At 36.2% G+C, this 26,363-nt stretch overlaps 1 protein-coding gene and 1 long non-coding RNA gene across 2 annotated transcripts; one reads left to right on the top strand and one right to left on the bottom strand.

Moving 5' to 3' along the window:
* Positions 1-18,538: 18,538 nt before the first annotated feature.
* Positions 18,539-21,056, bottom strand: LOC122309006 (probable flavin-containing monooxygenase 1). Its single transcript, XM_043122327.1, has 5 exons — positions 20,586-21,056; positions 20,042-20,279; positions 19,788-19,963; positions 19,328-19,686; positions 18,539-19,200 (listed from the first exon to the last, which is right to left on the bottom strand). Exons 1-5 carry the CDS (start codon positions 21,021-21,023, stop codon positions 18,858-18,860), a joined length of 1,554 nt encoding a protein of 517 aa, XP_042978261.1. The 5' UTR covers positions 21,024-21,056; the 3' UTR covers positions 18,539-18,857.
* Positions 21,057-21,255: 199 nt separating this feature from the next.
* On the top strand, positions 21,256-22,746 carry LOC122311696. Its single transcript, XR_006242845.1, has 2 exons — positions 21,256-22,283; positions 22,461-22,746. It is a non-coding gene; the product is annotated as an uncharacterized LOC122311696 (long non-coding RNA).
* Positions 22,747-26,363: the final 3,617 nt, after the last annotated feature.

Here is a 26,363-nt window from a genome sequence, read left to right as displayed (position 1 = left end):
ATTTGGTGCATAGTATTGCTAAAGAAAAAAAAATTATCCGCTGCGAATATTGCATAATGTTAGATGCATGTTAGGAACATTGCATCTTATATGTCATGAATGGGGGCAGGTAACCTTGTGTTGCATGTCTCGACGCTTCAAATGTCCGTCTGATCCCAAACGGAATTTGGGAGCGTCACAGGGTGGTATCAGAGAAATACGTCTCTGTGCAGTAAATCCACATGTCCTTAGGAAATACACCAAATATTAGGCTTGAAATTTTTAAGTCGTTAGTAGGCTTGAATTTCTTAAGGTATGAAAAGTAGTATGTGGTTTTAATACATATACTCGTGTATTTCAAGAAGGGACACATGACTCGTGGTAGAATACATCGGAATCCTAAGGGAGATAACAATCAAGAGGATCAGAACTTCCCGATAGATGAAGGATTAGTTGAGGTGGTAAGTTTGTTGACCAACGTGTTTAGACATCCACAACTACGACAAGTGCACATACCCATTAGAGTATATGCTGTCACTCAGAGAGACGTACATGCTGGCGCCCCAGGAACTGCAGGAGCTGGTATCATCACTGGTATTTTACTAGGACCTATATGTGGTTAAACATAGTTAACGTTGATCTGATTGTAATTGATGATAATATTGCATTATTGTTATTTTGGAGTAGGTCAAGTCATTGGGATTGATGAATGGTATTCCACATATTTGGAGAATTGTTTTGATTATAAGAATACGATAGAAATTGTGTTTGGAAGAGTAATTTGATTAGGAGAAGCTTTAGACTTAATAAGATTTATTTATGATAATAGTATTACCATGCCGCCAGTAAATTATTTCTGGCAAAGCATTATCTTTATGGATACATAGATCGATCTTCTTTTGAAGACTATTATATAGGGAGTAAAACCTTGGTCTTGAGGATTTATGTGAACATTAGGAACAAATCATTTAGAGTTAGAATAATTGATAACTCATAATGGATAGAAGAGTTATGACAATCATAAAAAAGAAAGTCTCAAGTTTAAGTTATTAACTGGTCAGTTATCGAAGTACCACCTAGGAAGATGACTGATTTTTGTGATTATAAAGAAGTAAGTTAGTCCTAAACCAGTAGAACTCCTTGAGGTTTTTATTAACTTGAAGATTACTGAGAGTTTGGATATGCATGATTAAATGCATATTTATATGAGTCATTGGATCATGTCATATATATGAAAATCCCTGAAAGAAATAAAATAGAGCCCATAAAACATCTACTAGAAGATAGAAACACAAATATGAATATTTGTGAAATATTATTTTATTATTATAAAGCAAAATTACAGAAATTTGAGGCTCTTTGCCTCAATCTTTAAACGCTCTTGCTTTTCAAAAATCTATATGTCTTTCCTATCTAAAGGAGTAGCCACTCGAAAAGAAGAGTTAAGCAAAGATTTTAAATCTCTATTCTCTCGCTTTATTGCTTCTATCTTCATGTTGGATTCCATAAGAAGCCTCTGAAGGATAGAAATATTCTCGTGGAGTTTGTCAACCCACCAGTCCTGGATTGCAGTCGCTGAGAATATGCGACAATGGCTAATGAGTATCGAGTACCGAGACTCACAAGCTCGTAGATAAGTTTATTATCTGACTTATTAGTCAGATCATTATTGGATTGCATTATAGCACCTACGGAAGAAGCATAAACAACTAGTGAACGAGGTGCAGAATACCTCATGTTTTGGTAATGAGAAGATTGCTGAGCCATTGCAAAGTGAGTAAGCAGAAAGAGATTGCAGAGTAAGAATGCAGATTAATTTCAGAAAAGTGAAGAAGATGAGATGAGAAAGAAGATGAACTGAATAATTCTTTTATAAGAAATGCGGAAATCGAGGTAAGTTAGCTTTTAACTTACTAGCAGTCTACTGTGTATGTATGCTAAGTAAAGGAACTACAGTGTATGTATGTGTGTTATCATATATGTCATGTCATGCCAAGTTATCACGTAATTGTCTATTATACAGAATTTATTCTGTCATCAATTTTTATCTGTTACATAATATATTTTGTCATGTATTACTGTACCTTACAAGCACGTCATGCTAAGTATACAATCTATTACATGTATGTCAAGTCATGTAATATTTACTGTTGCAAGTATGTCATGTTAAATATGTTGTCTATTATATGTTATGCCATGTTACGAAATGTTTCTATCTCAAGTTGGTCATGTATTTCAAGTTATGTTCAAGTCAAGTTATGTTACGTCAGGGCTTCAGTCATTTCATATTCCAGTTACGTTTCATCTTGATTACTTATGTATGGGGTCACAGCAATTGTGACGCATACACTACGTGAGACACAACAATTGTGACACGTAGAATACATGGGGCCACAACAATTGTGGAGTATGTATTTACACGTGGAATACATGGGGCCACAACAACTGTGGAGTATGTATTTTTCATGTTAAGTCAAGTTTGTGTAGAATACATGAGGCCACAACAACTGTGGAGTATGTATTTACACGTAGAATACATGGGGCCACAACAACTGTAGAGTATGTATTTTTTATGTTAAGTCAACTTTGTGTAGAATACATAGGCCACAACAACTGTGGAGTATGTATTTACACGTAGAATATATGGGACCACAACAACTGTGGAGTATGTATTTTTCATGTTAAGTCAAGTTTCAGATCAAATTCATGTCAAGTCAAGCTCAGTTCATGTTTCAATTTAAGTTATGTCAATTATGCTATGTTGTACGTCAAGTTATGCTTTAATTACTTATGAATTTGATTATGCATTTATGCTTTTACTGTCATCCATGCATCATTAGCTTGTGTGGAAGTTTTTTTGTTAACTTACTGAGATTTGTAATCAAATCTCACTTTGGTAGTCTCAACTACCATTCCCCCCTAATGGTAGATCTTGTTACAGGACCTGAAGGAGAATCAGGAGCTGATCAACTAGACACAGTTGATTAAGCGACGGTGCGACGTCAATGTTAATATAGTAGTTAACGTAAATTACTACTTGTACAATGGAGTTGCATCTCTAGTACTTTTTGAATCATAACCATTTTTGGACTAGTGTTGTGATCTGTTCAATGGGTTTTGTTGTATGAAGTATGTTTTAAGCATTTGGGATATTTTCAATTTGGTGCATAGTATTGCTAAAGAAAAAAAAATTATCCGCTGCGAATATTGCATAATGTTAGATGCATGTTAGGAATATTGCATCTTATATGTCATGAATGGGGGCAGGTAATCTTGTGTTGCATGTCTCGACGCTTCAAATGTCCGTCCGATCCCAAACTGAATTTGGGGGCGTCACAATACCCACCATCTGAATCTTATCATCAACACTTAAACAATTATTAATCGCCTTCCACATCATAATGGAAATCTTCTTAGGAAGGTTAGAGTGCCAGATCCACTGAGCCCAAGGTAAAGTAGGCGCCCTAATCCTAATACAATCCCAGGCACTCTTAGTAGTAAAGTGGCTATCCTTATCCTTCAACCAAACAAGCACATCTTGACCCTCCTTACGTCTGGCCAAAAAATCATACAACTCAGAAGCTTTCTAATGGCCCACTAACCTAGTCAAAAGAGAAATATCCCATCTGTTCTCAATACGACACTCTTTAATCTTGATCGACGGATGATCAATCACAGGAAATTAGCTACTGAGAGGACCAGTCTCATCTCAATTATCATACCAAAAAGAAATATTTCTCTCTTTCACAATCCATTTAGAGTTATTTAACACTGTCGGGATGTTACGAACCTCCAAAATCGGATCACTTTAGTAGAGTCCAAAATAGACAAATGATGCCCCTTAACATATTTACCTCTGAAAAAATCCACCCAAAGAGACTGACCTTTAATAAGCCTCCAGGCAAGTTTCATATGTAAAGCTCTATGAACATCTCCAAAATCCCTGATTCCTAGGCCACCTTCATCAATAAGAGTGCAAATATGCTTCCAGGAAATCCATATTCTGCGGCCCTTTCCCTCAGAATCACCCCAAAAAAATGAACTCAAAGTGTTATTCAAATTAAGAAACACCACTTTGGGTACATCTAACACAGCAAGAAGATGTGTAGCCATACTAGATAAAACATGACGTAAAAGAATAGTTCTACCCCTAGCAGAAAGCAATTTCATCTTCCAACCTGCAATCTTCTTTTTAACTTTGCCCAATAAATCGCTAAAATCACTGGCCTTCAGCCTACCAGTCACAATAGAAACCCCCAAGCACTTAAAAGGAATAAAACCCTCTGAAAACCCAGTAAGGTTAAGAAGAGCATTTTTCCTAGATAAAGGAATTCTCTTAGAAAAGAAAATGACGCTCTTTTCTTTATTAAGAACTTGACCCGTCCAAACCTCATAAGTGTTCAACACCTCCATCAAACCTCTCATCGATTTCTTGCTACCATTAGCAAAAATAATAATATCATCAGCATACATGAGATGAGAGATAATAGGAGTCCCTCTAGCTTGAGTGAAGGTACCAATCTTACCTTCCTCAAAGGATTTCTTAAGAAGACGAGAAAAAACCTCTTGCATTATAATAAATAAATAAGGGGAAAGAGGGTCACCTTGCCTTAAGCCCCTTGCTCCTTTGAAAAATCCAAGAGGAGTACCATTCATCATGATCGAATACTAGGGCGAAGAGATACAAGCCTTCACCAGATCACAAACATTAGAAGAAAAACCAAAATGCATCAATACATGTAAGATGAAATTCCAATCCACACGATCATAAGCTTTAGACATATCAAGCTTAACCAAGACATTATCCCCTATCGACTTCCTGTGAATAGAATGAACCATTTCTTGAGTCAAACTAATATTCTCAAAAATACTGCGACCCGGGATAAAGGCCCCTTGTTCTTTTAAAATAATTTTAGAAAGCAAGCTAGTCATACGATTCACAATAATCTTAGTGCAGATCTTATATATCACAGAACAAAGGCTTATTGGGCAAAATTTGTCAAAACCAGAAGGCTTGTCCACTTTAGGAATTAAAACAATATAAGAAGCCGTGTAGCTTTTAGGAAGCATATGAGTACGGAAAAACTCAACAATAGCTTCAAAAACATCATCTTTAACAAAATCCCAACAGATTCTGAAAAAACCAGAACCAAAACCATCCAGCCCTGGGCTACTGTCAATAGGAATAGTAAAAAGAGTATCTTTGATTTCCTCTAAGGAAGGAGCTCTACCAATCGCCAAATTATCCTCATTAGAAACAGTAGGGGAAATAAGCTCACTTAAATTAGGCAAAACACGAGAATAATTATGATCCAGAAACTGATGAAAATAATCAACCGCAGCTTGATGAATGTCCAGAGGAGTGTGTAAAGAAGTACCATCTGACAAACGCATGTCCTGCACTCTCTGATGATACTTGGCATTCAAGTAAGCATGAAAGAATTTAGAATTCTAATTCCCATCTTTTAGCCAACTCTTTTTGGCCATATGGGCAAGCCGAGTTTCCTCTCTATCCATCCAGGTTAGAAGTTCCAGCTTGGATGCCAAAAGATCATTTTCGTCCTCAGCATTATACGAGCTTTGAAGACAATTCTCCAAATAATCAATACGAGTTTCTAAATCCTTGATGATCACACCAGTCTTACCAAAAACACTCTTATTCCATTCTTTTAAAGCCACCTTGACTTGTTTCAATTTAAAGGACAAATTTGTTAACCCGTGACCGAGGCTCCGACGCTTCCACACCCCCTCCACAAAATTATAAAAATCACTGTGACCAGTCCACATAAAATGAAATCGAAAAGGACTAGGACCATACCTGAATGAATCCTCTCCAAGTTGGATAGCCAAAGGAGAATGATCCGAAGTAGTACGCACCAAAACCTGATAAAAAACATTAGGAAAAGAGTTAAGGAAATTAGTATCAATGAAACAACGATCTAACCTTACCTAGCTGCGAGCTAATCCGCCTTGACCATTACACCAGGTCATTTTCGGGCCTTTAGAGCACATATCTATTAGGCTACAGGCATGAATGCACTAATTGAAATCTTCCATGGCTGTAAAAGGTCGAGGACGGCCACCAATTCTTTCCGAATCATCTTTAATAATATTGAAATCCCCGCAGATGACCCATGGAATACTAGCAATCCTCATCGTTTCCAAATCAGCCCAAAGAGCTTTCCTTTCCATTTGAGTTCACTTTGCATAAATAATGGTGAGAAGAAAAACATGACCATTCTCCTCAACTTTCACAGTAATAAACTGGTTAGAGCCTGCAATCCATTGAACCGACACCCCCGACTTCCAAAGTAACCAAATTTTCCCTCCAAACACCTCATTAGCGACAAAGAATTCACAATTGAGCCGTTCCAAGTAAAACGAAATTCTATCCTCTAACAAAAAAGGCTCAGCCAAAGCTAAAATATTAGGACGATCAGTTTTTAGAATTTTCCTCAACCGAGTATAAGAAGTGCCAAAGCCTCTAATATTCCAAAAAATAAAAGGACTAATCATAAATTAAGTTTGGAAGGGCGAATTACCGCCCTGGTAGAGCTCCTTCTATTAATTTTATCCACAGGCTTATTGGGACCCTATGAATTAGTGCTGTAGTCCTTGCTCATGACCTCCTTTAATTTATCTCTTTCACTTTCTTGATCGGAATGGGAAGCATAAATCATATCTGTATGTCTTTCCTCATCTACAACCTTGAGTTTTTCCCTTTGTACAACCACGTTAGGCCCTCCCAAATTATCATGATCGATATTCTCATTTTCATAGGACCCCAAAATCGGCCTAGTAAATTCCGCTTGATGCCCATTAAAGTCCAAAATAGGACCATTCTCAAATTCCTGCTCCTCACTCAAATGGACGTGTTGCATTTTCATTGCACCCTGCAGGTCCAAAATCACCACTTGCATATCAGATTCCGGACCGTCACCTCCACCATTCGGCCCACTCAAAATTTTGCAATCTGCTTCTTCTTCATGCACGTCCTGTATCAAATTCTGCACCTCTTCACGAGCACATTTCAGACTCTGAGCAACCAACGGGCCTCCTGCTTCCTTTTCAACAATTTTCTCAATAACCGAAGAGTCTCCTGCTTCCTTCTCAACATATTTCTCACTTGCTGAAAACCTTCCTACGACATTCACAGTGTTGGCACTAGGTTCAATCCCATCAATTTTAGTCAGCTTAGAATTAATTTCTTCCACTTTAAAACCATCAGTTTCAGTTGGCTTAGGAATAATTTCTTCCACTTTAAACCCTTCTTTCTCCATATTTGTTTTGACACCTTTAGTAACCCAAACCAAGCTGCCCTTCCCTTTTTTATTCTGATCATTACCTTGGCGACAAGTCTTCAAATTATGGCCTTGGCATCTGCAAATAGAACAGTAAGCGGGCAGTGTTTCATACACTACCCCTTGCCGTCGACTTCCAGGTAAACCAGGACTTCCTATCCAAAAATGTAGAATAAGATCCTTTGATGCATTAACCTCAAGACACACCCTTGCTCCATCTATTCGGGTTGCACACTTCGTCGAATTATCACGGCGAATGAATCTCCCAATCGGTGCTGTCAAAACCTTGAGAATTGAAGCATGGAAAAAATTTGGAGGAAGTCCTGGTAAAAAGACCCAAACCGGAACAAATGGGGACTCAAAGCTTTCATCAAAATCTGGTTTCCAGACAAAGGCCGGTATGGACAACCATTAACATCACAAGAATCTCTTGAAAGTGCTTTATTGAAGTCATCCTCATTGGACATCCAGATAAAAACATGGCGCGGTTGCTGCATGGAGGAGAGGACTGGCATGCTGGACAAACCCCATCTAGATTGAATGAACACACGGATATCATCAAGTGAAGGTCGTGGGCGGAGGAATTTGATCACCATTGAGTATCGGAAAGGAATAACAGTGCGCTCAATCTCCTCTGCCGAGGAGTGAAAAATGATTTCTCCATCTACTATCTTTGGAGGACGAAAAGCAACCTCCATCTCAGGCAGGGGCTGTGGAACGGCCGAAACAAGGTCAGCGAAGGACTTATGGGGGCCAGCTGGAGGCTGCAAAACCCCGTCAGCGGCCATGCAAGACCACGTAAGGGTTCAAACCCTAGCAGAGCGAAAAGAACGTATATATGGAAAGTTTTTTTTTAAAAAGCGTTTTTTTTTTAAAACCTGATAACCCCCAGATGGATGAATAAATTTAACACCTTGAAATTTCATATTATGATGTATTGGGAATTGATGCATGTACAACTCTTTTACAATTATAATGGTAATGTAAAATTTTTACATTTATTTTAAAAAGTTGACTCCATATCATTTATTTACACTACAAATTGCAATAAAAAAGAAAATAAATAACCGTGTATTTTGTAATTTACACAAATCGAAATAAATCACAAAATCCTAAAAATATTCTAAACAATCGGATCATTCCATAAAATCCAACCATTAAAATCAAACCAAAAGGATTTTATAAAAACAAATTTACACAAAATCAAAATAAATCAATCGAATCCATCATTGAATACTGATCACTCATCACACACATGCACATTCAATCCCCCACAGCACACAATTTACAATCTCATCATCCATCTCCATTAATCTCATCCTCCATTTAATTCCATAAAAATTTAAAATTTAAAAGAGAGAAAAAAAAAGGAGAGAGACGGACTTACCTTCGGCGAGACTCGAGGAGTCAGCTATGGTGGCGACAGGGGGCACAGACGGCGGCGATAGAAGCATGGCGAGACGATGGGGGCACTATTGCACTAGGTGGTTGGGAAGATTCTATTTGCGCTCGGGGGGGGGGGGGGGGAGTTTAACTTCTTAGAGAAAAAATCAGTACCATTTTGGGTTTACTAACTTAAATAAATAAATAAATAAAAACCTCAAGTGCCAAAACGACGTCGTTTCGGTCACCTAAGGGTTTTTTTTTTTATAAATATATTATATAATTATATTTGGGCGGGGTGGTATGGGGTGATCCTCCGCCCCACCACCTGCTATGCGGGTAGGGTAATCCGCCCCACCACACTGGGGCGGGGCGGGGTAGTAGCAGGGCCCGCTGCCCACCCCTATCAAACAAAGCCCACTTTATAGCCCTCTGCGTTTCCTTCATCGTCAAAAATGATAAGAATTCCTATCACTTATGCTTATAGAAATGTTTTCCGTTGAATGGTGAAGAAATGTACTTAAATGTTTTTTTCCAGAATTCTTTCCCTATCAAAGCTCCAGTTCTTAGATCTTACCGATAAAGCTCCAGTTCTTCCAAATTTTAAATACTTGAAACTTACCATCTGGATATGAGGCAGTGCGAAACAAATTTGGATGCCCTTGCCGAAATCTAAGATTTAGACTCTGATTTGTTGTAAATGGTTTTGATGTTTACACTGTTGTGAGATGGACTCAGTATTGTACTTAGATGGGCTGATTAACGTATGAAGTTCATTTTTATCATTAAAAAAAAGAATATGGAGAGAGAGAGAGAGAGAGAGAGAGAGAGAGAGAGAGAGATTGCAGATGGTGGTTTGATTTCTAAAAGGGCGAGAGAGAGAGAGAGAGTGACGTCGTGGGGGAGGATTGCACTTGGGGAGTGGTCAGTTTCTGTATTTTGCATCTATTGTAAATCTACAGTGCCTACCACGTCTCACCCTCCTATTGGAGGGTGTAAATCTTCTAATTCCACAACGTCCGACATGTAGGGCACCCTTCAATTTTTCCAGGTCCAAAATGACTGCGGGTTGTCGTAATGTTTTTATTTTATTTTATTTTATCTTATTATTATAATTTTTTTAAAAAATTGACATAAAATAAAATAAATAATTTAATTTTTTTAAATATGTATTATTAGTTGGGTGCTTCTACGCAGTTCCATGAATTTGTTTTTTTAAGTTATTATTAATGCAATTGTACCTTTTAAACATCATTGATCATTAAAATAAAATACATAATAATAATCACTTTTTTAATAATTAAATAAAAAATTAAAATATCCAAGTGGTAATTTTAAAGAGGTAAACTCATGGGGCCAAGTATAATTTTCCTATTAAGTTTGTAAATTATTTGAAAAGTTTTATGGTGGACAAGTTCCATGAATTGTTTTTTTAAATAGTGGGACATATTTGGTTAAAAAACTTGAATAAAACTTACATTTTCTTTATATATGTACTAGCATTGCTCTTAATATATCATATTTTAATAGAGTAATGTTAAATATAATCAAAAGCTATACAAATCCTGAACACTTCCTTAAAAAAAAGGTGGGGTCAACAATTAAAAAATTAATTTTTTAATGTCGATCCTGTATTTATCCATCTTTTTCAAAAGAAGTGTGCAATATTATACACTTTTAATTGTAAATATCATTTATCATTTTAATATTACTTGTTCAATTCTATTTCCATCACAATCATGGGTGCCATGTATCTCTTAATTGGTGCGAGTCATAAAGTAAAAGAAATAATATTTGCAATCATATAATATACAAACACCATGCACTCATTTTGAAAAAAAAAAAAGTAAATATGTAACTCATATAAAAAAAATTAATTTCTTAATAGTGAAATTCAATTTTTTAAAAAAAAAAATGAGCATGCAATGCTTATATAATATTAGAGCAACATGGTACCAGCTCTTGCAAGGATCTCGATCAAGTAAATGCAGTAGAAACCATGCACATCAACGTCTCCGATATGCAACAACATGGATCATCAAATAGAATTAGTTCTTGTAATAATGCCACGGTTCATTTACCAAAGTGTCCTCATCATAGATGATCTGTTATGTATCATTATGTAATTTTAGAGGTTGTTACATTCCATAGCTATACAGATAGGAAGGCTAGAATATTCCTTAGTTTTCTGTTAGAAAGGTTGCTCTGTTTTGTGTGTATAAAGTAGTAGCATTGTAAATGATAAAATGCAACGCATCAGGATTTTGCATATTCTCTGGTTTCTCTCTCGTTAGCAAGCTTGAATCAGTATTCTTACATGGTATCAAGAGCTTGCGACTGAGAAACTTTCTACTATGTCTTCTGACAAAGAGACTCCTATCAATAAACAACTTCTCGATTTCAATATTGTTACCAACCCATACCGCCTTAACCATGGTGATAATCCTTCCTTGCCATTGGTTCTAGACCTTCTCACTGGTGAAAACTATACTACTTGGTCAAGAGCTATGTGCTGAGCCCTTCGAGCCAAGAACAAAATCGGTTTTATCAACGAAACCTTGACCAAACCAACTGATCCTGCTAGTCCACTTCTTGATGCGTGGGAAAGGTGCAATGACCTTATTGTTTCATGGATACATAATTCCATCAATTCTTCCTTGAAATCTAGCATTGTTCTAGTCGATAATGCTGCTCAGATTTGGGGTGAGCTCAAAGAACGTTTTAACCAACAAAATGGTCATCGGATTTTCCAACTTAAGAAGGCACTAACAGGTTTGCAACAAGATTCAGATTTTGTTAGTGTTTATTTTGGGAAACTTAAAACCCTATGGGATGAACTTACCATTAATGATCCTGTACCCGATTGCACTTATGGCAAATTAGCTATGTTAATTGATAGATATCAAAGGGATTGTGTTATTCAATTCCTTATGGGTCTAAATGATTCTTTTCAAATCACCCGAGACCAAATCATGCTTTTAGATCCCCTACCGCCTCTCAATAAAATTTTCTCTGTTGCCCAGATGACTAACACAAGAGGGGGGGTGAATTGAGTTGTATTAAAAAAATAACAATTATAAATCTAATATAAAATATAAACAAAATATGAAATAACAATAAATATAAAGAGTAAGGGTAAGAGAGAAGCAAACTCAGTATGTTAACGAGGTTCGGCTCCACTGCCTACGTCCTCGCCTCAAGCTACCCCTTGAGGATTCCCAAATTCACTATTCAACCTCCTTCAGGTGGAGATAGAAACCTATCACACCTTTGAACAACACCGCTACAAAGGATCCGTGTAGAACACTCTCTACACTTGCAATCACCTTACACGTGGTGATTCAACTATTCCCCGTATAGAATACTTTCTACACGCACAAGGGTTATACACACCCTTTTTCTGATACAAAAGCTGATAGTGGGTAGGTTATCAGAAAACACTCCTCAATGAGTGAAATAAGAACAATACAGCGCAAACTATATCTCTCAAAATGAACAAAAATTAAGGCTCAATACTTAGAGAAGAGAGAATGAAAGTTTTGAATGAATGTTGTATGCTTTTGGTGTTGTAAATGTGAAGCTCTCAAATGATCTATTTATAGGCATATGAGACTTCATATTCAAATTTAAAAAGATTCACATGTCAAAGACAACATCATTCACTTTTTCAAAAAATTCAAATAAAAGGTTCTTCTTTTTCAATTGTCAAAGACAACATCATTCACTTTTTAAAAAAATCAAACCTAATATTTTACTTTTGGCATATGACAAAATGAGCACACTTTCATTTTCAAAAAAATTCAAATCTAATCTTTTACTTTTTGCATATGATAAAATGAGCACACTCTCCTTTTCAAAAAGTTCAAATCTAATCTTTTACTTTTTGCATAAGTCTAAAAAAGCATCAATCACTTTTGAAAATATTCAAATAAAACATGCACATATGAAAGATGACAATCAATCATCTTTAATATTTTCAAAGTTCAACCCTTTAATCAAGGCATGCACATGCAAAAGATGACAATCAATCGTCTTTCAAAATTTTCAAATTTAATTTTCAAAAATATTCATGCACATGTGGAAAATGTATTTTAATGCTTTATGATAAAATATTAATTTTCAACATTAATCCTAATTTCAAATTTTAAGAGATTTACAACATTACTCTATGACTTTAATGTGAACTTGTTTCCTTCTTGCTCATGCTTGGTTCTTTGATGTGCTTGATTCCATTGTGTGAACAACTTGAGCTTGAAACTCCTTTATTCTTTGAATTCATTTGTTATCATCAAAATCCACGTGTAGATTTATAATCATATGAAACTTAAAACCTTGGGTTCAACATTCTCTATGATCCAGCAACAAGAAATGCGCATCTTATGCTTTCTGCCCTCCCCTCACCAGATACTAGCTCTTGCTGTTAAATATTCCACCAATTCCTACAAACCTTTTTCCAAATCCATCCAATCACCCGAACGTGACAAACCATTTTGTACCTACTGCAAAATTCAAGGGCATACTCTTGATATTTGTTTCAAGGCTGGAAATGCCCAACCCCCTACTTGTTCCCATTGCCACATGACCGGACATATAGCAGAAAAATGCTATAAACTTCATGGTTATCCCATTGGTCACAAACTTCACATTAAAGCCAAACAACCCACCTTTTCTTCCCCATCTGCAAATTTGACTTCCCTCGACCTAGAACCAACCTCAGATACCCCAATGACCATCACAAACGATCAATACAACCAACTGTTATCTGTATTGCAGTCAAAGGATGTCTCCCTTGCCAATCATTCAGTGAACACAGTTCAAGCAGATTGCACACATTCTTCCACGATGAATGGTAGTTTTTCTTGCCTTAACTCTTGCATTTCCAGAAATCACATACACACACCTTGGATAATTGACACAGGTGCTACCAATCACATGATTTGCAGCACCTCCCATTTTTCCTCCATCACTTCTAAGGTTTCTTTCATGGTTAAACTTCCCAATGGTCACACTGCACCTGTCACACATATTGGCACAGTTTCTATTTCTAACACATTAACTTTACACAATGTGTTATGCGTCCCTTCTTTTCAGTTTAACTTACTTTCTGTCAAACAGCTAACCCTCTCATTTCCTTGTTGTTTTTTATTTCTTTCACAATTTTGTTTCATTCAGGACCTTTTATCATAGACAACGATTGGCATGGGTGAGATACAAGGAGGACTCTATCATTTACTTGCTGCACCAGTGCCTCCTACAACCCTCCATGATCATTTGCCTCTTTCATTGCATACAAATTCTTCAGCTTTAGCTATTGTCAAACCTATTAACTTTGTCTCTGATATTTGGCATTGTCGTATGGGTCACACTCCCTTTTCCAAATTACATCTAATTCAAGATCCTTTAATTCATAACCATGTTTCTACCATTTTTGATGATAATCCTTGTCTTATTTGTCCTCTTGCAAAACATCACCGGTTGCCTTTTCCATTAAGTTCTCATAAAAGCAAAACCATATTTGAACTTATCCACTACGACATATGGGGACCCAACTCAGTTAGCTTACGATGGCACTAAATACTTTTTAACCATCGTTGATGGCTACTCCCGTACCACTTGGTTGTATTTGCTTAAAGCTAAATCAGATACTAGACCTTGTCTTGAAGCTTTTTGTAATCTAGTTGAGAACCAATTTCATACTAAAATTCAAACAATTCGTAGTGACAATGGACATGAGTTTCAAATGAGAGAATTCTATAACAAGAAAGGAATCATACATCAACGCACTTGTGTGGAAACCCCATAACAAAACGGCATAGCCGAAAGAAAACACCAACATATCTTGAATGTAGCTTGATCCCTCCAACTTCAATCCAACCTTCCCAAACCATACTGGACTGACTGTGTACTCACAGCAGTCTACATTATTAACCGTGTCCCAACTCCTCTTCTTTCCAATAAAACACCTTTTGAACTCCTCTTTCAACAACCTCCCACATATTCTCACATGCGCATCTTCGGCTGCATTGTTTTGCTTCCACCCTATCCCACAACTGCTAGAAATTTGAACCCCGTGGTCGATATTGCGTATTTCTTGGTTACCCCTTTGGGGTTAAAGGATATAAGCTTTTAGACCTTCAAACTAAAACCATTTTCCTCTCTAGAGACGTTACCTTCCATGAACATGTGTTCTCCTTTCATCACTCAGATCAAATCTCACCTCTTTCTTTTCCTACTCCAAATTCTTTTCCCTGCCAATCTCTTCAACCTTCCCTCCCAGTCCCATTTTTAAATACTCTTTCCCACTCTGACTCCTCTCTTTCACCAAACAATCTACTGCAAACCCATGCTTCTCCTTCCCCACCATCTCCCTCACCTCCACACTCTTCCTTCTTACCTGACCCTTTAACACTCACATAATTTCCTTCTCCTTTAGCCATATCACCTCCTGATATCTCTTCACCCACACCTACAACATCAGACATACAACCTATCTCACACATCGACCCTCTTCCCATAATCATTTCTACACCACAACCAGATTCCTCCCCATCACTTCTTGTTTGCAAATCCACTAGAACCCGTCGTGCTCCCAAGTACCTACAAGACTTTCACAGCCAACAAGCCACTTGTATCTCCTCCTCCCAATCGGGCAACATGGCATCAGCTCCTTCAGGTATCCCTTTTCCCTTATCTTCTTCACTCTCTTACCACAAATTGTCACCTGCTTATGCTTTATTTTCCACTACCATTTCATCACACACTAACCCTCTCACTTACAAGCAAGCTGCTAAAGATAGTGACTGGCGAAAGGCAATGGAAATAGAACTTGAAGCATTAGAGCTTAACCAAACCTGGATCCTTATAGACTTACCACCTCACAAAACTCCCATTGATTGCAAATTTGTCTACAAAACCAAGTACCATTCTAATGGTAAAATTGAGAGGAAGAAATCGAGATTGGTTGCTAAAGGTTTTACACAGCAACCTGGCGTGGACTATCATGAAAATTTTTCACCCATGGTAAAGATGGTTACCATCCAAACGATTCTTGCTTTAGCAGCCATTACAGGCTGGCATTTGCACCAATTCGATGTCAACAATGCTTTCTTAAATGGAGAGTTACATGAAGACATCTATATGAAGACACCACCTGGCTACAACAAAGCTAAACCTGGCCAGGTCTGTAAATTGCTCAAGAGCTTATATAGTTTAAAGCAAGCTTCCCGCCAATGGTATGACAAATTTTCCACTGCCTTGATTCAATTCGGTTTTACTCAATCTAAGGCTGACTACAACCTCTTCACTTGCATTACTGATACAAGTTTTACAGCACTACTAGTTTATGTTGATGATATAGTAGTTGCCACCAATTCTGTTCAATCCATTTCGGTTTTAAAGGATTTTTTGAACACTCATTTCAAAATAAAAGACCTTGGTACTTTAAGGTACTTTCTTGGCATTGAGGTTGCCCGTTCTCTAGTTGGTATCCATCTTTGCCTACGAAAATACATCTTGGATCTCCTTGTTGATTTGGCTCACTTAGCCTCCAAACCATTGACACTTCCCATGGATCAAAATCATAAATTATCAAAAACATCTGGCACTCCATTATCTGATCCTACTCCATATAGGCAACTCATTGGCAGATTACTTTACCTTACCTTAACTAGACCTGACATTAGTTATCCCATTCAAGTACTCAGCCAATTCATGGACCATCCCACGTCCTCCCATCTTGCTGCTGCTCATCGAGTTTTGAGATACCTTAAAAACGCACCTGGCTAGGGCATCCTACTCTCTTCTACCTCTCCTATAAACCTCAAAGGTTATTGTGATTCAGATTGGGCCTCATGCTCGAACACCCGCAAGTCAGTCATTGGGTTCTGTATTTTCTTGGGGCACTCTCTTATCTCCTGGAGATCAAAGAAACAACAAGTTGTCTCAAGATCTTCTGTTGAGGCAGAATACCGTAGCATGGCATCGATTACCACTGAATTTACTTGGCTGCGACATCTGCTTCATGACCTTTCCATTCCTCACCCTCAACCTGCTGAGCTATTCTGTGACAACCAAGCTGCTTTACACATTGCAGCAAATCCTGTCTTCCACGAGAGGACAACATATTGAGGTAGACTGCCACCTTATCCGAGATAAAATCCAAGAAGGGGCTATTCGGACTGCACATGTTCATACTTCTTCCCAGCTTGCCAATATGTTCACTAAGTCCTTGCCTTCTTACTTGCTTTACTTGCACATTTCCAAGATGGGAATAGTTAATATCTATTCTCCATCTTGGGGGGGTTATTATAGCAACATGGTACCAGCTCTTGCAAGAATCTCGATCAAGTAAATACAGCAGAAACCATGCACATCAACGTCTCTGATATACAACAACATGGATCATCAAATAGAATTAGTTCTTGTAATAATGCCACGGTTCATTTACCAAAGTGTCATCATCATAGATGATCTGTTATGTATCATTATGTAATTTTAGAGGTTGTTACATTTCATAGCTGTATAGATAGGAATGCTAGAATATTCCTTAGTTTTCTGTTAGAAAGGTTGCTCTGTTTTGTGTGTATAAAGTAGCAACACTGTAAATGATAAAATGCAACGCATAAGTATTTTGCATATTCTCTCGTTTCTCTCTCATTAGCAAGCTTGAATCAGTATTCTTACATATAACTCATGACTGTATCTAATATTACTCTAAAAATAATAATATATCCGAATTTTAGGGATGATTATTTATTTGGTGAAGGTAATCCTCAAGCTATTTCTCCCAGCTCTCGTCGCTCTACAAGAGTGCCGTGGATAAGCATGTAACATTGGGAATGAGTAGGGTGTTGCATGAACATTAGATCCATTTTAACCCATTCTGTGAGAGACCTTGTATGCTCCAATCAGTTTCGAAAGACGTGGCTTAGTGGTGGACAACTTCTGTGCATGTCTGCCTCCTTGGCCCTGGCCCTCCATTAACCAGATATCACGTTAGCTATGCAACTAAACTAGAGTTTGCTTCCCATGTATAGATATTCCATGGGAGAACTGTTAGGCAATTTATACATAAATCTTATAAAAGTAAGTTTATAAATTACATAATTTTATATGATGCGTAATATCTATTTTATAACAAAAATTATTTTACAATCTGACATATCATATCGAGTTATATCAATTTAAGACCCGTTTGGATACGAAGAATACATCAGAATATATGTAAATAACATTAAAATAGTTTTGAGTTAAAATATTTTATTGAATTTTGAAAGATGAGAGAAAAATTTGAATAAAAATATTATAAAGTTAAAAAATTGCTTAAATAAATTTTTTTAATATTACTTTTATAAGTAGTATTATTTTTTGTGTTTTATTTAAAAATTTAGAAAATCTGGGATGTTTAGATAAAAAAGCTAAAGAATTAAAATTAATTAATTTTTTTTAATATTTAAATGATGTTTGAAAATGAAATAATTGAAAATATCTAAGAAGAATTGAGTTTCCAAACACTTCCAAGTGAGAGAGGATACCTATCTTCTGTTTTTCTTTTATCGGCATCCGAATTCCGATGTCTGGACAAAGTCTCAAATAATCACAGGTGTACAAGCACTTGATAAAGAAGTTTTCTACGAATGCCCTCAAGAAAAAGAAATTCTTCAATCCGAAGACCTCAGAAGTTCGAATGCAAAATTTTAAATCCAGGATGCCCGGTTTTATAAGGTTTGCTTTAAGACCACCACAGTGCCCTTTAAGGTTAAGAGTGGATCCTGATCCATTTATTACATATGATCGATGTACAAAGATAAAAATTAAGAATATCTTTGAAGTGATGAGTCTTGATGACTTAACAGTTGGGAATTGGAAAAAAACAATTAAGGAAAAAGTACATTTAAGATTGATTAAAGGCATGTCCAAAGAAAATGCGTACCCTGAAGATTGATCTCAAGTCCAATGACTCCCAATCAGACTCATTGCTCATATTATTACCAGAAATACAACCACAGTTGATCCACAACCAAAGTGATGAAATTATTGATTTTATTTTAAACACAAACACGAATTCTTTTGAATGAATAAACATGAAAAGCGCGAAAATTCTCAGCAGTGATAGTGAATCCAAAAGCATGCACGCACGAACCAAGATAGCTGGCAACACAGGGCTCAGGAACCACGCAAACAGGGTTCATTACTTCAAGAGGCTGCATAGTCCATTGGACCATAAGGCTCAAACAACTCAGCAATGAATCCTTTCTTTCTTTTGGGGTTCCATCCCATATCTTTGCAGAGCTGATCATTGTACCATATATGAAGAGCACCAATGCAGGATCTCTTGTAGTATTGCCCCGAGTATGTCTTCATGTATTCTTGCCACTCTCCCACATCTTTCTCCATATCTTTGATGCTGGGCAATCTGAACGTGCCGTCAAGAAGCTCGGCTAGCCATCGGCATCTCATCTCCGAGGTATACAAGTTTGAAACACTCTCTGAGAACCCAATTACTGCTAGTTGTGGAATTCTTGAATGAATGCATTCCCTGATACATAGCAACTATCATTTCCTTATTTTCAATTGTTACCTTCCCTATGCACGAGCGTTTTAGATTTACATCTTACTTTGTCTATCAATGAATTATGATTTTTGGTTTAAAGAAAGAAACTAACCTGTAGAGGGGAACTGTTGTATTAGGGGACCCTGCAATGTAGTCTTTAAAGGTGGAGGAGACGAAGATGTCCTTGAGCTTTTTATCACCTCTGAATCCAGTAGCCAAAATGACCAAATCAGTTGCCAGAGGTTGTGTGTCGCCATTAACCAAAACACCCTGCTTGCAGAAGCTGAACTTCGTGGCTTTTTTCAGAATGATGCTTCCTTCTTCGACTTTGTCATAGAACTTCTCTGGCGTTGTGGAGATCAGACAAGAACTGATTTCTTGAAGGAAGCTATGTTTCGGTACCATTCCAAACTTTGCCAACCGAAGCTTCTTCTTTATATCGCTTTCAACGAATTTAGAAAATGCCCATCTCTGTTCCACAACAGAAAATCTCTAAGCTTCATCCTTATGATGAGAGTCGTGTATAGAAAGAGAAAAGAGAGACAAAAGAAAATCAGTTCAAGGCTATTTACCACAGGAGAAAGAATTGTAGCCAGGAGACTTAGCAGGAAGCCTTCACCAGGCTTATGAACCAATAACTCCGAGAAGCGGTTGAGATATAAATAACCAAGAGGCACACCCCATGGAAGATAATCAGGGGGATTCCAATGCTCAGTCTTGTATAAAATAGTACAAGGATGTTCCCTGCCTGCAGATCGTGTGAGAAATAAATCTTACCATTTGACCTTATTTAGGTTGTAAAATAAGTGAGACTTATGCTTCATACCATTTGCTGTTGAGCACTCCATAGCAATGTCCAAGGCAGATTTTTGCAACCCCACAACAGTGACTTGCTTCCCTTTGACAAATTCAGCAGCACTTTGATAATCCATGGCAGCGTACTCCATGCTGTGGATCACCTTCCCATGAAATACTTCTGGGCCTTGGTTGTCGGGGAATTCTGGGATGTTTGGAATGTCACTGAATCGTCCGATGCAGAGGATCACAAAGTCAACTGGGTACACCTGAAGAGTACATGATCATGAATGTCAATGAGAATCCTTGTCGTGAATGTCAATGAGACAAGTTACCCAGTTCCAATCCTTGTCGTGAATGTCAATGAGAACCTGCGCTTGGCCTTAGAAGACAAGCAGATCTGTACTTTTCAAGTTAAAAATATATAGCATCGAATTAATTGGTCTCTGTTCCCATTAATTCTCAGCCTCACCTCTAGTTCAAGTGGGCTCATTGGGCTATAATTAATTATATAATAGAATCATGAAAAACACTGAAACTCTGATACTTTACATGATGGATTTATATATACAAACCTCAGTTGAAAGGCCAAGAGCATCTCCTGCTACAATTTTCCATTTCCCTTTAGAGCTGAATGGCTCACCAGCACTACCCCACATGCTCCACGAATGCATCTCTTCCTCGGAAGGGCCTTCATACTCGATGCTGACAACTTTGGTGTTAAACTTGACATGCCGAAGCAAATCAAAATGGCGAGCATAAGATTGAATATAATCAAAAACTTGATGTTGGTCAGGAAAATCTTCTTTCACAGAGGAAGGCCAGGGAAAATCTGAGAACTGATATGCTCGTTTCGGAGTTTGGAGCTTGGTGGTTTCCACGGTCTTTGTCCAAACTCCTCCGATGCTGCTTTTGGCTTCGAAAACGATGGGATGGAAACCCTTTGACAAGGTGTACTTGCAAGCCAGTAGGCCACTGATGCCGGCACCGATGATGGCCACCTGCCTCTCCATCGCCTTTATGTTTAGTGTCCTTCTTTCCCCTGTGCAAATGGATAATGTGTACATATCTTATATTAGTAAGTGCCAATAACTTAGGCTACAGAATTTTCGTCTAATATTTTTATTTCTAATTTTGCCCTTAACTTTATTCCAAAATTACGGACAGTTTTCTTTTACTTCTATTACCGACAGATATTTTAGTCTTATTAAATTTATGATCTTTTTTCTTCTTCTAGACATTCACACCCATTTCTTACAAACCCCCCTCTCTCTCTCTCTCTCTCTCTCTCTTCACCGCCACACCCTCGCCTCTAGCAAAGCAAAACAGAGACACCACCGCCTCCATCAGTGAAGCACGGTCTCTCACGTCGGATCTCTGACCCGTGGTTTGATCATCCATCCTCATTTCTAACCTCAACCCCGCATGCCTCCGGTCTCAGCCCGACGAAGACGAAGATGGAGACAAAGGCAGAGAAATACCGTCCTCCATCTGAATGAGAAATAGAGGTCGGTGAAGAAGAATACCGATGGATCTTCCCAAAGCTAAGTTTTTTTTCAAAATTTTTTTTTCAAACAACGAATGTTTGAATGATTACTTTACTGAACCATCAAAATCGAAAGATTTTGTTCAATGTTTTTGGGTTTTTTTTTTTTTGTTGTGATGGACATCCGTATGATTTCGATTCCTTCTGTTGGGATTATTTTCTGTGAGAAAATGATCTATCGGATCATACGCATATAAGCATATGTGGCTTTTATTCTGTTGAGTTTTTATTCAGTATGGTTTTTATTCACTGTTTGGTAATTTGTTTTCCTGTTGCGTATATGCATATGATGTATAGATTGAGCCGTTTGCTTTGTGTTCGCTATGTGGTGGTTGGCCTTGTATGGAAGCTCTGGTTTGGTAGCAGAGGAGCCCGTGTCATGCCGTGTTTAATCTAGGGCTCCAAACATTGGGTTTGAGTTTCATTTTCTGAAAGTTTTTATTTTTGTTTGTTGAACTTCAATTTCGAATTCAATCCTCTTTGTGTTTGGTTGTTTTTTACTCATGCATGTGTATCACAAATTTTTTACTCATGCATATGCGTATCATGAACTTCATTTTGAACTGAGAGGACAAGAAGCAGAAATCATACCTACGAAATGCCCAAATTATCTCTCTCTGCACTTTTTAAATTTATGTATTATTTTCTTTATGGATTTGATGATATGTTCTGTGATTTTTGTTTGCAGGGGAAGGAGAATATTACTCCAATTGGCTCAAAGATCACAGTAATTTCAACTTCGTGCCTTGTTTTTTATGTATTTGTTTATCATAACCAGTGTTTCATTTGTTTGCTTAGGAAAGCCTAATGGGTTTTTTATTACTTTGCTTGATTGAAGTGTTTGGTAGAGTTAAAAATTTCTTGAAATGTTTAATTTTAAATTAATCTCACTGCCTTGTATCAGGATCACATGCGACAAGCTGGGGATGTTTGTTTCTCCCAAGTCTTCCGTGAGAATGGTAGGTTTTTAGTTTGAGGATTGTGTTTAACAGTTTGTTGTGATTGTATCCGAACATCTTGTGGTTTGGCCTTTTATCTGTGGTGGGAAGTAATATAGTTTGGGTGAGAGTTATTATGTGCTCTTGTTTTTACTATGGTGGGAAGATTAGCCGCTAAACGATAAAAAAAAAATCCATTCGTGTCACTAATTTGGTTGCTTATGGAAAATCATTGTTGCTAATTTGGTTTCTTATGGAATTGTGCTATTTTTCTTCGTCTCAAAGTTTGCTAATTTGGGTTTGTTAATTATGCCCCAAGGTTTTTAGTTTCTTACATTTGCTAGAATTATTGAGTGTGAAGTTTGGTGATAGTGGATATTAGCTTAACAAGATGATTCGTATGTTTTTTTAACCCATATGTTACTCTGTTTCTTAAAAGCAATGGGACACAGAATTACTTCACATATCTTGCTTTTTTATTTTGGGTTAAATTCATGCTTAATTTAAATCCTATTAATGATAGAATTCATGAAGTCCATTTCTTTAGTGTCTTGGAAATGAGGAATCATAATTCTTGGAGATTTCAAATCATTTGACTTTCTTTTTTCATCTTGGACCTTTCATCCTTTTTTTTTGCAATACATGATGGGATATTTGAATAAAAATAGACAGAAATGTATCATTTTTCGCATTTGAAATAGTGGGTTTGGACTTTTGGACGCACAATCACATCACATGGCCTCCTTTTGTCGTTATTGAATTCAACAAAGTAAAGGTAAAAATCTAGATTTTTTTTGTTTGTATTTATTTTAGAAATGAGTGCAAGAGTTGGTGATGACTTTCAAAGAAAAATACAAATATTTTAGCAAATGGGAGATCACATATATGTTAATTATTTCCTGATGTTACCATATATAGATTAAAATATTTTTTTCTTATAGTATCAGATGAGAGAATTAAAAAAAAAAAAAATTGCATGTGCTCCCACATATATATATAATTTTAAATATAAATCCATCATTCAATATACTACATATCATCTATTTTTTTAATTTTTTAATTTTTTATTAAATTTTTAGTATATGAATAATAAATAAAAAATTTAAATTAATTTTAAAAAATAAATCTAAAAAAATTTAAAAAAGCATTTAAAAAATAAAAATATAAAATATGTGGTGTACGAGACTCATTGTATGATCACCGATATAAAAGAATGTTGAAATCAAATCTTGAATAGATCAAGAGTGGATGCAGACGTTGAGACAAAGGAGGGATACAAAAATAGTTGGGGGACCTACATCTTGAAACGTGATAAAGTTTGAAATTAAGCAAACAATGATTCAGACAAATATCAATCATCAAAATAGACAAAATAAATATATAAATAAATAGTAGATTAGGATAATTATTTCTTTATTAATTCTTTATTAAATAGAGTGAGCTAGACAGACACAAACCAGTAAGATGATGTCACCCTCTACAGTTCCCACGTCTTTCCTCTAAAATCTTCCGAGATTTCCACTTTTGCATTATTGATATGCCTGTGCTCGAGATCATAAAAGATATATTCTTCATGCATGCCTTTTAACTTTTTCTTTTCTCGAAAAAGTCTTTCGAAGAAGGCAAGGGATAAGGTTTTAAAGGGAATATAAATCAAAAGGTGCGACGTGTTAGGTGCATCATTGATGATCATCTATATCGAGTGTTAGGTGCGACATGTATGTTTTTTCCTCATTCTTTAATTTTTAAGTGAAGTAGAAAAAGAAATTGAATTTGAAAAGGGTCCATTTCCAAGTACCTAAAATGGATTGGCTTAACCTTACCTGTCAAAATATTTAAAAATCAATTTAAATAATTTAATTAATATTATATTAATTTTCTTATGTACAAATTAGATTCCTGACACTCAATGACCGCGATTGACGGCAGACAAAAACACATATATAAGAAGACGAGAGATGAGAGCGAGAGAGGTGGTTGTCATGTAATTCCCAATTTGAACTAATAGGCCCCACCATATTTAACAAAAGATGATCATAACTCTCTCATCTAATAAGACAAAACGGTCCCACCATGAAACGATAATTGAATGTGTACAACCTAAAACTGATCATGACTTGGACAGGTAAGATAAATAAGTCGTGTCTTGGACCAGTTACCAAAATTTGAAGAATTAGATTTATTATCTTTACATCATATTTATTTCAAGAAGTCGATGTCTAAAGTCAACAACCAAGTTAATTTATATTATATAGATGTATATATATATAATATAAGGCAAATCTGAGGAATGGATCAAGAAGATTGAACTCAATCAGACAGACAAGATATCACATAGATCTCAAGCACAGGCATATCAATAATGCAAAAGTGGAAGTCTCGGAAGATTTTAGAGGAAAGACGTGTTTAAATACTAAATTTATTAATTTAAAAAAATTATAATTAAAAAAAAGTTTTTTTTTAAGTTAATGCCCTTTTATAATTAAAATTAATATATGTTTTAATGAAAAAAATAAAATAGATTGAGATGAAGAATTTTATATCTGAGAAGAAATTATGCCGCTCAGTGTTTATTGCTGAGCATGCCGCCCTTAGTTTTTTTCTTTTTTTTTTTATATTTTTTTAATATATTTAAACATTTTTAAAAAATAAAAAAATCTACCAATATATTTAAAATTATTTTCTTAATTATTAAATAAAAAAATTAAAAAAAAATTGTGACTAATGACCACTTTGAAAAGGCAAATAGAGAAGATATACAAAATTTTCTAATAATAACTTTAGTATAAAATAATAAGATAATGATAGATTTACTCATTGTACAAATTGTGATTTTCATCCAGAGGTTTCTCTGTCGTCCAAGAGTCATGCGGGAAAAAGCGTCGAAGTCCCCAAGTCCTCTTTCTTCCTCCTCCTTATTTTCCTTTTTTCTCAACTTTACGTCACTTCCATCTCCTTTATATCACATATCCTAACAACCCATCACATCCCTTTGTCCCTTTTTATCCCTTCTCTCTCCCCTATTTTCTAACACGAGGACTTTGAAAATTTGCTAGAATTTTGTAAGGACACTTTTTGATGCATCAAATATGTATTTTATTCTACCAATGTTATTTGAAGATTACAAAGCAATTTTGTTAAGTAGGATATGATATTAATGTGTCCATGGAGTACAGAAATTTTGAGTACGTAATAGCAACTTATATTGATAAAATAATGTTCTACCCTCAGTTTGAATGTCAAGTTATAATTAATTACAATGCAGAGAGAGACAAGCAATTATCATCCTTACAATTTATAAAAGGGTCCTAAAATAGATATTAATTGCAATTCGGAAAAGAATCCAAAATTGATTGACGTGTTGAATTAAAGATTGCAAAAAATTAATGGAAACCGTTCAGTTATTTTTCTGTCGACTTCTCTCTCATTTTCTTTCTTTAACTTAGAAGTTTAAGCACAATTTTTATTTTTTGCAATCTCTAATCAATCATAATTAATGTTTTTATATTTTTTTTGTTAAGACTAAATACCAATACTGTAATTCAATGATTAATTAATAATGAACGGGTAGTGTAATGTATTAAATATGATGTTATATCATGTTGATGGTGTTGCGAGTAGAGCAGTTAATCTAGGGATCTAACGGGTCGAAGACATACTTAGTCGAGCATCCAAACAAGTCGTAATTCACCAAAAAGCAAAATCGAAAACCGCTTTAAGGACGCCTGGTTTTCATTTGGTGAGAGAAAATCCACTTCTCAGCACAAATACATTGCATGTGGGTTTCCCTTGTGTGTATTGTCACGTATACAAACCTCCCACATTCCTCTCACGAAATAAAACTGTTCTCCATTGACCCACCCCGACTC

Source organism: Carya illinoinensis, chromosome 5, assembly GCF_018687715.1.
Source record: "Carya illinoinensis cultivar Pawnee chromosome 5, C.illinoinensisPawnee_v1, whole genome shotgun sequence".
NCBI lineage: Eukaryota > Viridiplantae > Streptophyta > Magnoliopsida > Fagales > Juglandaceae > Carya > Carya illinoinensis.
Note: the sequence above shows the minus strand (reverse complement) of the source record. Positions and strands in the feature narration are given on the sequence as shown.